Below are 14,830 nucleotides of genomic sequence, written 5' to 3' on the forward strand. Positions count from 1 at the left end.
AGTCTTATTGTCTTTCAGGTACATAAAAAAGAGCACTGTTGCTCAAACACAGATAAGAGTATGTTTAGTTTTGCAAGAAGCCACCAGAATAGCTCCCAGGGTGCATCCTGTTTTGCATCCCCACAGCAGTGAATGGACCCCCTGCCGCTCCACATCCTCCCAGTGTTTAAGGTTCTGAGTCCTGACTTGATCCACTATTGTAAGCTTTCAGGGATATGTCCTTGTTCTGATTGGCATTTCACTGTGATATAAGTTCTCCCATAGCCTTATTTGCAAACTCTGTCTTTCTGGTCAGGTGTCTGTTAAGGATTTTAGCCCATTTTTAAATACTTTTGTTTCTTTCTTATTGTTGAGTTTAAGACTTCTTGGTACATATTAGATAACAATCAGATATACTAGATATGTCATTTGCAAATATTTTCTGCCAATCTCTAGCATGCCTTTGGGTATATTTTAAATGTATTTTTTATGCTTCTTAATTATTACTTGTTGTGTTTCTATTACAATGAAAACTGGTGTTAAACGTTCACTTCCTAAGCCATGGGAACTTTATGTGTGAACATGTCACAGTACACTCAAAGGCCTCTTTCAGATACTACAAGGATGCAATGGGTAAACAGAGGGGGGACTTCTTCAGAGATGCACTTCCGGAAAAATAGAAATGTACCAACATACCCTCCTTCCTGTCTTGCTGATAAGAACTGTGTTGCACGTCCGCAGAGACACAGATCCTTGAGGAGAGAGTGAGATTTCATCAGTTAGAATGACCGTTTTCTAACTATACATTTTACCCGTGATGGATCGGAGTTTATGAATGATTGTTACCTGAATGATTCAATTGATTTAGCAACGGTTCAAACCAAAATCAATACCTTGAATTATTATTATTAATTTAAATTTATGTTGTCCCAGAGAAGAGTTTGACAATTACAATTTCAGTAACACATGTGCATAATTTTGAATTATACCTCTTAAAATTTAGATACCACGTTGCTTCATAATAAATGTTTCATCTACATCCCTCACATTTGAAACTGGATTCCAAGTGGACCTAGAAGATGAAATGTGAAGACAGCGAATCTCTCTACATTCAGTAACATCTAAGGCAACAAATCTAATATCACACGAGGACACTGTTGATTTCCAAGTGTAGTTCCTGCTTCTTCTTTGCTCAGTGATTCCAACAAAGATACAAAATGACCTAAACCATCTGGTCTCAATGTTCCTGAAGTCCACACCTCCTTCTGAGCTTATACTCTCAAGATTTTATAAGGGAAAACACAGAGACCGTAAGAAGGCCCTGTCCACGTGGTCACCATGAAGCCCACCATCATCGGTCCTTCTCTCTCCGATCACAATGTTCAGGCCCTCTTGCTATGACCATCACTGGTAACCTGCAAAGCAATATGACTTAAATCTCACCACTTCTTTTTACCATCACCCATTGGTCATCTCTAATGGATATTCCCTCCAGCATTATTATATGATCTGGTCTCCACACATAATGGCCTCCAATTATCTCCACAACGGAAAAATAACATTTTTATACTCCTGTTGACCTAACACATTTTTCCTATGGTTAAATAGACCCTAACAACACATCCCCAACTACTGAAACATAAACACACCTTTTATATATCCTTCTATGTTGACATGAATATGGATGGATCTCCTCTAATCCACCAGCTCAAGAAGGGCAGGGCAGATGCTGGGGCATCTGTACAAACGCAGGCCCTTCTTCCACCTGGTGAATAATGGGCTCACCTGATTCTACGTTTTAGATGCCATCCCTTCCGCTCCCCTGCACCACAGCGTATCAGCTCAATTTTCAGGTCCTGACAGCAGGGTCCAGACTTCTCCTGTGATTCTTGCCCATATTACTTTGGTTGGCTCTCCTATTAACGACATTCAAGCAGGCAGATTCCTTAGTATTTAATTTACTCTGCAAATGTTATTGGAAAAGCGAGAAGTATACTACTGTGTTCATGAAATAGTATGGAGTAAATATCTTCTCATAGACAGCAGCCTCGACATCAGTCAGTGTACATGTGAGATCACTGGGCTGACGGAGAGCTGACAGGTGTAACCTCGCAGGGCAGGAGTGGAGCCAGTGCTACATGTAAAATCGTGTCAGTCAGAGATGGGAACTCACATTGGTCCTTCTGGTTCCCAGAAGAGATAACATCACTGATGACAACATTCAACACCCCTGGCACACCCACTATAAATTTCAGACATACCATTACCATCATGATCCCCGATTTACATCCTTGCAGACTGAAATGTAGATGGTGAGGCCACATCCTCAGTGCCCACAGTGAGATGGGATGGAGCTGTGCTCTGCTCTCCAGCACCACTTACTTATATGATGTCAGGCACAGTTCCAGGACTCACTGACCCAGGGACTCAGGAAAGCTGCTCTCAGGTGGACTTTTCATGGGAACCTGCTTGCTGAGGTGGGGGCTTTCCTCTGACCATGACACCCTCATACTCTGAAAGCCATTCACTGTGAAGGTTTACTTCCAAGAATCATGCGTGTTCTCTCACCCATTGCGGTGGGAACTGTGTTCCCTGAGCTCCAATGTCACTGGCAGTGACAGAATTAGAAAGGAACACTTCTAGAAGGAGTGAGTCTGTGCACTGTGATCAGGTCACCTGCCCAGCATACTGGAGTCCTGAAGAGACTCCCGTAGCTGTCTGTTCTTAGTCCTTGGTAGCCATGGGGATTCTTCAATGTCCACCCTTAAGGAAGGAGCCCTGAAGCTCACGGTGTTCCTACAGACACTCAGTTGTGCACAGGAAAAAGGCAGGGCAGGCTACTGGCCAGGTCAGCAGTACTAGGAACCATGACCATCTCAGCAAGAATGACTGCTTTGTCCACAAAATACGCTGTGTGTTTAGTTGTTATGAATAAATCCTACTCCAGAGCAACTCTTGATCATATTTAAACTGTTTCAGGTGAAGAAATGTTCACCCTAGTTAAGGGAAACACGAAGTCCGTTTGAATTATGATTAACATTAAATTTTACCTAACTTTGTCTGAATTCAATGTGATTATTACATGTATGATTTCTCTCAAATACTTGCATATCCAGGAAATAAACACGAGATAATGCAGAAAGGGCAAAAAATACTAGTTTGTTTCAGACAACTTGGAGGACCCTGAATGTTTGATGGGTATTTATGTGAAATATATACATCCGTGCGATTAAAGTCTATTCCCCAAATCTGCCATTAATCCTAGAGCACATCTGATTTCCTGACTAGCCCTTCAGCATCATTTCATTCCTGAGCAAAGAGTCCCCCAGGCTTCAGGAGGGGGACCCCAGGTGCGGGCTGAGTTCTCTGAGGGCACAGTCAGCACCCTGCTCACAGGGGGAGCCCCAGGTACAGGGACCTCCCTTCACTACTTGATGCTTTTTATAAAAAGGTCCCTCCTATATGCAAATATCCCCTTAGACCACAAGGTAAAAACAAAGTACCAGTTCACTTAAATACGGGTTTCTCCTCATGCTTGAAGACATTTTCTGGGCTTGATGAATCTCATCTGCAAGAAGATGAATCCACTGTGGTTCTTCCTCTTTCTGGTGTCAGCTCCCAGAGGTGAGTGTCTCAGGGATTCAGCCATGAACACACGGGGAAGCTGCATCTGAGCCCATGAGTCACCGTGGTTCTCTCTGTCCACAGGTGTCCTGTCCCAGGGGCAGCTGCAGGAGTCGGGACCCAGCCTGGTGAAGCCCTCCCAGACCCTCTCCCTCACCTGCACTGTCTCCGGATTCTCATTAACCAGTTATGATGTAGGCTGGGTCCGACAGGCTCCAGGAAAGGGGCTGGAGTATGTTGGTGCAATATGCAGTGGTGGAAGCGCATATTATAACCCAACTCTGAAGTCCCGGCTCAGCATCACCAGGGACACCTCCAAGAGCCAAGTCTATTTATCACTGAGCAGCCTGACAACTGAAGACACCGCCGTGTATTACTGTGCGAAAGACACAGTGAGGGGAAGTCAGTGTGAGGCCAGACAAAAACCTCCCTGCACGGAGGCCCGTAACCACCAGGGGGCGATCAGGACCCACAAAGTACAGGGCTGAGGCCTGCAGCAGGTGCAGAGAGGGGCTGGGAGGCAATTCTTGTTAGAACCTCTGCTTTCCTCTTCCTGCCCAGGAGCTCCACCAGAGACCCTGTTCTGTATCCTAATGTTTCATTGTTGTGGATTATGTTGTGTCTAGAAAATTTTGTGTGCATGTACATATTTGCTTAATTTTATTTTTATTATAGTTGTGTATTTATATTTATTCATATGCACACACACATATAATATTCAAGAATTAAGGTTGTTTTTCATTTCTTTACTTATCTTTTTCTCAACGGAGCTCAAACCAAACCTGCAGCTCACCATAAGTTTCACTTTGAGCCTGAAGTTCGTGAAACTTGTAAATATCCTGAGAATGCACATGAGAATTTTAAACAGTATTAATTGTTGTTTTATTTTTGTACATGTGGAAGGAAGAGACACACCCTTCTGCATTCAGCAACCTGCACAAACATTTTGAATTCTGCAGCACGCAGTGTTATAGACTCTGATGCCAGAGTGCTCCAATACTGCACATGCAATGATCCTCACTATTCACAGATTCCATATCTGCAAATTCACCTACTTCTAGCTTTTATGAGCACCCCAAAATAAACACTGTCATTTTGTGCTCATACACGGACAGTAACAATGTGGCCGGTTGTTTGAATCACCCAACACACACACACCCACACACACACACACATTCCCTGCTGAGGTCAGTCAAGGTGATGCTCTCTTTTCTTGTTTCAACTCCCTTCATGTAACTGAGCACTTTCTGGGGTCAAATTAGTGCCATGCTTTTCACATTTCTGGGATTCTTGGCGAATGTTTAAGGTAGTCACAGGCCTCGGACTGAAGAACAGTCTAGTGTCCCTACGTACAAATGGCTGTGAGTGGACTTAGGGAAAATATACATGAGAGATCAGCTTCATTCAGTCATGAGTTATATGGCCATGGGTGGTGAAAATGATACTCGTGTTTCCAATACAAAGCTCCTCAGAAACATGAAGACAAAACTCGCTGCTGCATATGGGATGCAGCCTTGGAAGCTTGGCTTAATTCCAAATACAGCAGGGCAAGTGGGGGCTTAGGGCCAAGAAGAGGGTGGGGTAGAGTGGACTGGAAATTATTAAGAGAAGAAATAAAGGCTAAGGGGATTCTGGTTACATAGACTCACAAGGATTCTTGCTAAAGAGAGACCAGGGTGATGAGATACCGTGTGTGCAGTAGGAGGTTTGATGGATTTGATCAAATACTGAGGGTGATCAGAGCTCAAGGGTGGGGGATTCTCAGTATTCTCACTTAGCAGCGGTCTTGCCAAAACCTCACCAAGCAAGTATCAACGCAGAATCCCACAGGTCAAGACTAGTTGAGAAGAGCATTACAAGGAGCCTGTTGGCTAAGGGGTGGTCAAGGGTCTTTGTCACACTTAAGAAGAGTAATAATAAACATACAAGTAAACCAGGGATGCACACAGACACACAGAGAAAAGACAATCTGAGGATTCAGTAAGAAGAGATCCATCTGCAAGCAAAGGAGAAACGCCTGAGAAGGACCCAAACCTGCTGACACTGTGACCTTAGACTTCTAGCCTCCAGGCCTGAGAGGAATACATTTCTGTTGTTTAATCCACCCAGTCTGTTATTCTGTAATGGCCACACTAGCCAACTAATACACCTATAATATAGACGCAGATAGACATATATGGAAATGTAAGTATCATATTGGAAAACAAACATCACCCATTCTTCAGAGGTGACATGAAGCTGAGTCCACCCTGGATCTCAGCCAGCACTCTCCTCCAGCGCCCTAGACAAGGACCAGCCGTTACCATCTTTATATGGAAAAATGCTTCCCACCTGCACATCACACCCAGGCTCAAGGGGAAAACACAGCACCTGTGCTACTCAGAGTCAGGGTTCTCATCTTCACTGACATAACTCTCTGAAAGTCAAAGCATTAATCAAAATGAACATGAAAACGTTCTGGTCACTCCTCCTCTTGCTGGCATCTCTGAGCTGTGAGCATCGCCTGGGTCTGAGGAAGGTGGAATTATGGGGTGACATCTGCGAAGTGGGTGTCTCATTGTTTCTCCTTTCCCAGATGTCCTGTCCCAGGTGCTGGTGCAGGAATCGGGCCCAGGTCTATTGAACACCCCCTCCCTCACCTGCTCAGTCTCTGGATTCTCCATCATAAACAGTGCTGACTGCTGGGACTGGATCCCTCAGCCCCCAGGGAAAGGGCTGGAGTGACTGGGGTGCTTTGGTTCTGGGAATAGCACAGCCTACAACCTGTCTCTCCAAACATGACTCTCCACCTCCAGAGAAACCTCACGAATTCAGTTTTCCCTGCAGCTCCGCTCCGTGATGCCCTAGGACACAGCCCTGTGTTACTGTCCCAGGAGGCTCAGTGAGAAGTCAGGGTGAGTCCAGACACGACCCTCCCTGCAGGGGCCTCTCTAACCACCAGGGGGCGCTCGGGTTCATCAGGACACAAGAGGACCAATTTCAGGGCAGGCGCAGATGTCATGGACGGGTTTTCTCTCAGAAGCTGTGGTTTCTCCGCTGGATCATTGCCGCCCTGCAGGCTCCCTCCTTAATGATTCCAGGGAGAGACTTCCCTGGTGGTCCAGTGGGTGGTAAGTCTCTGAGCTCCCAATGCAGAGGGTCCGGGTTCAATCCCTGGTCTGGAAAATAAATCCCGCATGCATGTCACAACTAAGAGTTCCCATGCCGCAACTAAGAAACAATGATTCCAGGGAACTTTCTTGTCCCTAAACTTGAGACTTTTTTCATGGAGTCAGGCTTGTCTGTCTTTCCCCATCTATCTTTGGACGAGCCGCACAGAAATATTTCTTTCTTTTTTTTTTTTTTTCATTGTTTTTATCAGATTTTGACATATAACAGATAAAAGATATGGAAGATTTTAATAGCAATATTAAGAAGTTTGATTTAAAGTATCTATAGAAAACTTTATTCCCAAAACACAGCATCCACAGTTGTTCCAAATGCCCACGGAATATTTACAAAAATTAACTGTACATTTAGGCAAAATGTTGATAAATCCGCAAAGTAGAACATTTCTAACTAAGCTTATATTCTCTAACCACAGTACAATAAGGTTGGAGTTTAACAACTATAACTTTTTCCTTAAATAAACATTTTAAAACAGTCTAAGCTTTTGGGCTACAGGAGAACTAAAAATTGAGATTATAGAATTTTTTTCATTAATGACAGTAAAAGCACATATCCAAAACTTACGGGATGTGACTAAATCTATATTGAGAGGAAAATGTATAGCCTTCAATGATATTTTAGTTCAACAAACTCAACTAGGAAACAATTGAAATAAGCATTCTATAAATCAGTCCCCAGAATTGATCGATATAACCAAGATCTGGTTCTTTCAAAAAAAAAATAGACCAAATCTCTGGTTATTCTGACCATGAGAAAAGGATCAACACTAATAGTATGGAAGGGTATAACCACAGTCAAAGAAGTGTTTTTTTTAAAAAGATTACTGTATGCAACTTTAAGCTGATATATATATATATTTTTCCTTTTTTTTTTTTTAATATGAATGGCTGGATTTTATTTATTTATTTATTTATTTTTTTGGCTGTGTTGGGTCTTCGTTTCTACGCGAGGGCTTTCTCTAGTTGTGGCAAGCGGGGGCCACTCTTCATCGCGGTGCGCGGGGTTTTCACTGTCGCGGCCTCTCTTGTTGCGGGGCACAGGCTCCAGACGCGCAGGCTCAGTAGTTGTGGCTCACGGGCCTAGTTGCTCCGCGGCATGTGGGATCTTCCCAGACCAGGGCTCGAACCCGTGTCCCCTGCATTGGCAGGCAGACTCCCAACCACTGCGCCACCAGGGAAGCCCTAGGCTGATATATTTTAAAACCGAAATTAGATGGGTGATTTTCTAAGAAAATATAAATTAACAGAGTTGACCAAGAAGTTTTAAATCCTAAGTAGATCATTAATAATAGAAATTTAAAAGACTGTCAGTAATCTGTAGACCTCCCCACCTCTAACTATGTGCCCTCCGGGAATTTTGTACAAATATATGTGCCCACCAAAAGTATGAGAGGATGTGTTTCTTCATTCCTTTGCCAACTATGGGTAGTATCAGTCTTTTTAATATTTGCTAATCTAATGTGTGAAAAAACTCGTTGCTTTAAATTGCATTTTTTAAATATTAGGTTTCAGAGATTGCTCTTTACATTTCTTGTTTTGAGAATTAGCTGCTTATATCCTTTGCCCATTTTTCTCTGAAGAATTTTTCTTATTAATTCTTGAGCATTATTGATATTGTATTAATAGTGTAATAGCATTGTTGTGTACTCAACTTCTTTATTTCTTTTTTCCATGCTAAGAAAGATGTCCCCAACCACAAGATTATAAAAAAGTATTCTCCTTTTTTTTTTTTTTTTAATACTTATTTAGGGTGGAGGGCAATGCATTTAAACACTTAATCCACATGGAATTTATTTTGTGTGTCTAGATATAATTTTATTGCCAAATGTTTAGCTAATTGTCAGCAGAGATTTTTAAATAAGAAAGTGATATTCATCAATTAATTTATGAGAAGAAACTAAGCTGGACTCTCATCACTTGGACTTGGTAATTAATAGCCGTGGTTCTTTTGAAATTTCTACCCAAAGCAACTAAAATACTATGCAAACACCTTATCAAAATGGAGAGATTGGAAGAGGAAACTAATTCTGACTGAAATATGAAGGAGTTTTATTGATTAAAGTTGAAGTTAGATCAAAACATCCAAGTGAAACTATCTAAAAACATAGCTACGTATGACCTCATGAGTATGTCATGAGTGGAATAAAGATTTTAGAGCCATCCATGTAAAAAAGGTGATCATAATCCTCACAAATACTAAAGCTAAGAGGAAAGATTTCAGAGAATGCAGAGAAGCAAAGAGAGTGAGAGGGTCACTTCCAGACCATAATTTTTCAAACCTGATAGAAAATCCTTTGGGACTTAAGTCATCTAGCTCTACCACCCTCTACAAGATTTTAATGATCATTTGCTAACCTTCCAGTTTTTCCTGTATATTAATTGAGGACTTTAGCTCTTGATTTTCTTTCTTTTCTACCCCAAACCCAGCCACTATCTGGGAACCTTACCATCCTGTTAGTTTCTTGACCTCGGTTCTAATGACAAGTACTTCCATTACATTTTAACTCTACAGTCTCATGGCCATACTTGGAATTTTGGCATTATTCAGATTCGTTATGTCTCTGCAATCTTTACTCATTCATGTATGAAAAGAAATTTTCTGAGGACCATTCTGCAGGCGCAATGCATTTTTGATTTGAGGGGGAGGATATATTAGAGTTATCATCTACCATACTTGCAGAAGTAATTGACCAGTTCTGATTTTCTGATGGTGACTACTAGACAGTTATCACCTTAGTTCCTGCTTTTAGAAGTTCTAATCTTGCCTTTCAGAATTAAATCTAACTAATTTTCTTGTCAACTGCATTATTATGAACTGTCATCAAATCTTTAACCGTGGTCATTTTTAAGTCTTTTGTCATTTACAGACAGTTCTGGGTGTACTCTGATGATTTTGCAAATATGTTCCTATAAAAGGGTTTCATCTTCAAGAAATACATGGAAAAGACTCTGACAAGTACAGGTTTCTGGTAACGGACTGTACTGCTGAACTGAATGAATAAGCATTTTCAGAACTCTGATGAAAAACTGATGAACTCATAAAAGTGCTAACAAAAGATCAAGATGAAAAAAAAAATTAATTACATGGGACTGAGTGAACTGATGAGGATGAGTATAATTTTTGTGACTTTCTGTCTGAATTAAAAAAAAAAAAATTCCACAAGGATTCAGAAGCAAAGAATATACAAATCAATTTTCACTGCAAAGTAAAGGAGCTGTTACAGTGGAGGATTACTGGACTGAATGTCAATACTATGACATAGTATGAGTGTGTTTCATGTTTGGTAATTGCAATCATTGTTGCTTTTGTTGTGGTCATCCATGTACAATGCTTGGTGCCAGTCGATTTATCTCTTGTAAAAATAAAATACAGTGTGTGTGTGTGAAAAAAAAAAAAAATCTAGGTGAAATTCATTCCCGTGTTCATTGATCAGACAAACCATCATAGAGACCCAGGGGGGGAAAAAGAAAAGCTTTTCAATTAAATAATGACTTTTTAGGTGGAAACTGAACTTAGGAAAACATCTCTAATATAGGAAAAAGGCTGTATTTTCTTACATCACCTTATACAGCTATTCTTCATGTATGAAGATTGTTATTGCTGACCTTCTGCCGGCAAGGTGCCTGCTGAAAGATGCTTTTCTTTCAGAAAAATGGGTTTATGCTTATTTATTTATAACCACTAAAGTTTAGGACCAGAGATACACATTGATAAGACAGAGTCAAAATTAGAAATACAGTCGATGGCACCAAAAGACAGTCTTTTCTTGTGAAAAGTTTTTAGATATGCACCGTTCAAACTGGCAACTGGCGTTTCAGTACGAAAACGTACTAGCTCGTCTGCCCCCAAGAAATATTTCTTCATGAGACGTTTATTTGAAGATTAGGTGACTACTTTCTGTTCTTAGTTGTCAAGTTTTTAATCGTTTAATGACATAAATAATTTTTACTGTTGAACTTTAAATCTGCTTTCCACCGTCACATGGATTTCCAATTCCTCTCATCCTGAAAATCTCCCCAGTCCTGTTTGATGCAATGCCTTTCACTTGAATAATATGAGTCATGTTTATATTCAGAAATTGATGTCCATATAGCACTGCAGTCATTCTCTCCTCAGAGGACATTTTGAAATGTCGGGACACAGGTTGGGCTGTAACGTGTGGGCTGTGTTGCCTGTACCTTGTTATCTAGTGTGGAGATTGTTAATAGATAATTAGATAAAATAGAGACATCGATAAAAGGGAACAGAAACAGGTGTATCCCAATCATATGGAAAATAACCATAAAAACTGACTACATAACCCATTTTTAGGGAGTGGTAAAGGCTCGAGTGTGTAAAGATGATACAAGCACCCGTATGAAGTTATTTGTATAAACATATATAGTCAAACAATTTTTGTAAATACTATTCTAGCTCACTCCTCAATCCCATGGTGAGTGTCTGGTTTTCTCTCTAAGAAATCGACAAATACATTCCAATTGGCTGCCATTGGCATTCCTTCCACAAGCGGATGAGGGGACTTTCGCTCTACAGCATCCCCAATATTTGAATTTCTTATTATTTTGTGCTTTAACTGTTGTAATAAGTGAGTAGCAATATCTCATCTTCGTGTTATTTTATATTTCCTTAATGAAGAATGCTGTTAAAACCTTTTATCTCTTCTTTGTGGAAGTATCTTCAGATTACTGGCACAGTGTTCATTATTTTCATTTTTTGTTGCTGTTGTTGAGCTGTGAATTAGCTGTATATACATGATACAAGTCCTTTATAAATATGATATTAGAAAGCACATTCTCCAAGTCTGTGCTTTAATTCCCTTATCAGTGAAGTTATTGTTGCTGTTGCTGTTGTTGTTTTCAGGACAGAATTTTTAAAGCATGCAGAAAAATTACACATTTATTTTATGAATGATGTTTTGGATATTATACCTAAAAATTCATCATGGAACTCAAGGACATCCATAAATTCTGCCACGTCCCTATGCCAGGCCACATTCAGGGATGGAGGGTTAAGTCCGCCTTCTTGAAGGGAGGATGACCGTGATGAGTTACCTGACGTTATCCCTTAAGGGAGATTTATCCTACCTTCTGCATTAGATATATTTATTCAATCTCTATATAAGTATGAATCAAGGTATTTCTTTCATACCTTGTGTTAAGGTTATATATTAAGGTATTTTCTTTGCTCCTCTAATTGTTACCGCTTCTCAGCCATGGAGAGCTCTTTCAGATTGTCTCCTGTATCCTCTTTATGGGCCCCCATCCATTTGTGTGAACACTTCCTTACCTTCTGGTGCTACAAGAATCTGCAGAATAATCATGCGTATTCTCTTCTCCGGCCCTAGAATTAGCCATGCCTCAGATGAGTTGTGGATCCTTTTCTGGAGAATAGTATTAGCAACCAAAAGAGTGGGTATTGGGATAATAATCCTGGTGTCCTGTCTACTGGGGGCATTTCCTCTAGATCCTGTAAGCTAACAGACCTTGGAAATATACCTGTGTGCACTACCGCACGTATACACACACACGTCTGCAACTATCTCTGTATCTCACCTTCGGACCTGTGTTAAGGCAAATGTGAGGTCACTCTTACATCTCCGATCCTAGTGCAACATCACATGGGTAAATCCAGCCTTTCCCCCTTGCTTCTCTGTTACTTTCCATCCAACAGTGAGAAGACTGGCTCCACCGATGCCATCCAGCTACTAATTGTTCAATTCCACGGGCACAGTAGTAACACAATTCTCAGCCTGACTCCTGATGGAAATACCATTATCCACCAGGCTCTAGTGCTTATGTGCAGTGGCTTAGAACTTAGCCTTCAGACTCCACTCATTTCCAAAGTCACTTAGTTCAAAACCTATTTTCCCACCTTCTTCAGACATGTTAATTCATAGATTCACTATAATATTAGGTATCATCGATACAGTGTGCATCGTTCCATCCTTGAGTCTCTGACTTATAAATGAAATTTATATTTATATTCAATAAGGTTCACTCTTTCTGCTATTACTTTATATATTTTGACAAGTTCATAGTGCAATGTTTCCACCACTGCAATTTCATACAGAAGAATTTCATTATCCTTAAATATTGTCCATGTTTCACTTATCAAAGACCTTCTCCCAAATTCCTGCTAAATGCTCATCTGCTTGCTTTATATATAGACTTGCCTTTACCGAAATGGGAAATAGGTGAAATTGAACGTTTTCAGACCGATTTTATAACTAGCAATATGCATTTAGGATTCCCTCATGTCCTTTCATGGTAGAATAGTTTAATATTTCAATTGCTGAATACAATTCCACAGCATGGATACATCACGCATTGTTTATCTACTAATTTATGGAAGAACGTATTTGTTGCTTCCATTTTTTCTCAATTGTAAATGAAGAGACCACAATAATTCATGGGCAGTCTATGATGGAGCTATAAGTTTCAAGTCAGTTAGGTAAATGTTAGGAGGATGACTTCTGGCATCTTATATTAAGCTCTGTCTTCGTGTGTAAGTGACTGCCCTGAGGAAGGGCTCTGATGCAGGGACCACTCAGGTGTCCCAGTCATCCTGCTGAAAGGAAGTCACAGCCCAAGCAATGTCCACATGAGGTGGACACAAAGCCCAGCCCTCAGACCTGGCTGAGCCCCCAGCCTACAGTCAGGGTCACCCTCCCTTACACGTGAGTGTGCATCACGGGAGCAGATCCTGCAGCTGAACGTGAGCCTCTCACAGTGACCCTGCATGGGGCAGGGTAAGCTTCTCCTCCAGGCCCTCCCAAAGCAGACACGGTGATCAAAATATAGAGCTGCTGTCTGTGTAAACTGTCAAGGGTCGTGGCAGGGTTTTGTGCGTCAGTCAACACCTGAAACATTATTCGTCATTTCCACGTGCGATCCTATTTCACCATTTCATATGTGGTAAATATGCGGCATAGTTGGACTGGATGAGGCGACAAAGATCACACTGTAAGTGGAGATGCTATGCCACAGTGCAGATCCAAGTCCAGAGCCAAGGTCTTCCTCCCCATGATACAGGAGGACCTAAGAGCTCAGGCGGGAATCCTGGGCTGTCCCAGGTAGGAGGACACACCTGTGTGAATAGAGAGGTAACACCATCTGATTCACACTTTAGCAGGACCACGCTGACACTGGTGAGGTAGCTAGTTAGGAGACATTGGGACACTATTACACCTTAACCACACTCGACCTCAAGGCATCCATTTCTAGTTTAATCTTGTAGTAGTTTTTATTCCATTCAGCAGCCTATGTCAGGATTACTCTTCTTATTCTTTGTTATTCTGTGAGCATTTGTCTCTCTCCAAGATTTAAATTTGTTGCTGTCTTAGTTCTACACTTATCTGATATATTGGTGAGATTTTCATAATGTGCCACTTGTTCCATTTTGAGGTGGTTTTAAGAACATTAAATAAGAAGCATTTTCTCAGCTTCTCATCTCTCTACATCTCCAAGACGATTATCAGCTTTATTGGAACACCCAGAAACTGGAAACAATTCCAATATCACACATCAGCTTAATAAATAAGCCAATCATGCTATGATCATTCTTTAAATGCCACCTGTTCTTAAAACCAAGGATTCTTGATACACACAAAAACGTGATAGTATTCACAACTATTTGTGCTGAGTAAAATAAGCCATAACAATAAAAATACAGATAATATGATCGCACTTTTATAAATTCTAGAAAATGAAAAGTAACCTGAAGTAACAAGGGAAGATCAATGGGTATGTGGGGACAGGATGGAAGGTAAGAAGGGACAGGAAGGAGGAAACCCAGAAACTACTGAAAATAATGAGAGGAATTGATTTGTTCTCTCCTGATAATGCTGACGCCTACGTCAGTATTTATCAGAGTGCTCATTCTGAGTTTGTGCGCTTTATTATATGTCAATCACCTCATTAAAGTAATTACAGATAAAGAAATGCATGACTTGCGAGGGAAGGAGTGACGGAAAGATACTGAAACATAAGAGACTCTTGAAAATACTTCTCATGAACCCTGACCCCCTCCATGTATTTTAGGTAAACCGTAGAATAGAGCA

The 14,830-nt window shown here is 40.9% G+C and overlaps 1 gene segment (V, D, J or C); it reads left to right on the forward strand.

Moving 5' to 3' along the window:
- Nucleotides 1–3,527: 3,527 nt before the first annotated feature.
- LOC132358174 (immunoglobulin heavy variable 4-38-2-like) lies at nt 3,528–6,327 on the forward strand. The segment is given in 3 exon segments: nt 3,528–3,603; nt 3,688–4,005; nt 6,179–6,327. Coding segments are annotated over 3 exon segments (534 nt in total).
- The last annotated feature ends 8,503 nt before the right edge of the window (nt 6,328–14,830 follow it).

The sequence above is a fragment of the Balaenoptera ricei genome (genome assembly GCF_028023285.1).
Source record: "Balaenoptera ricei isolate mBalRic1 chromosome 2 unlocalized genomic scaffold, mBalRic1.hap2 SUPER_2_unloc_6, whole genome shotgun sequence".
Taxonomy (NCBI): domain Eukaryota; kingdom Metazoa; phylum Chordata; class Mammalia; order Artiodactyla; family Balaenopteridae; genus Balaenoptera; species Balaenoptera ricei.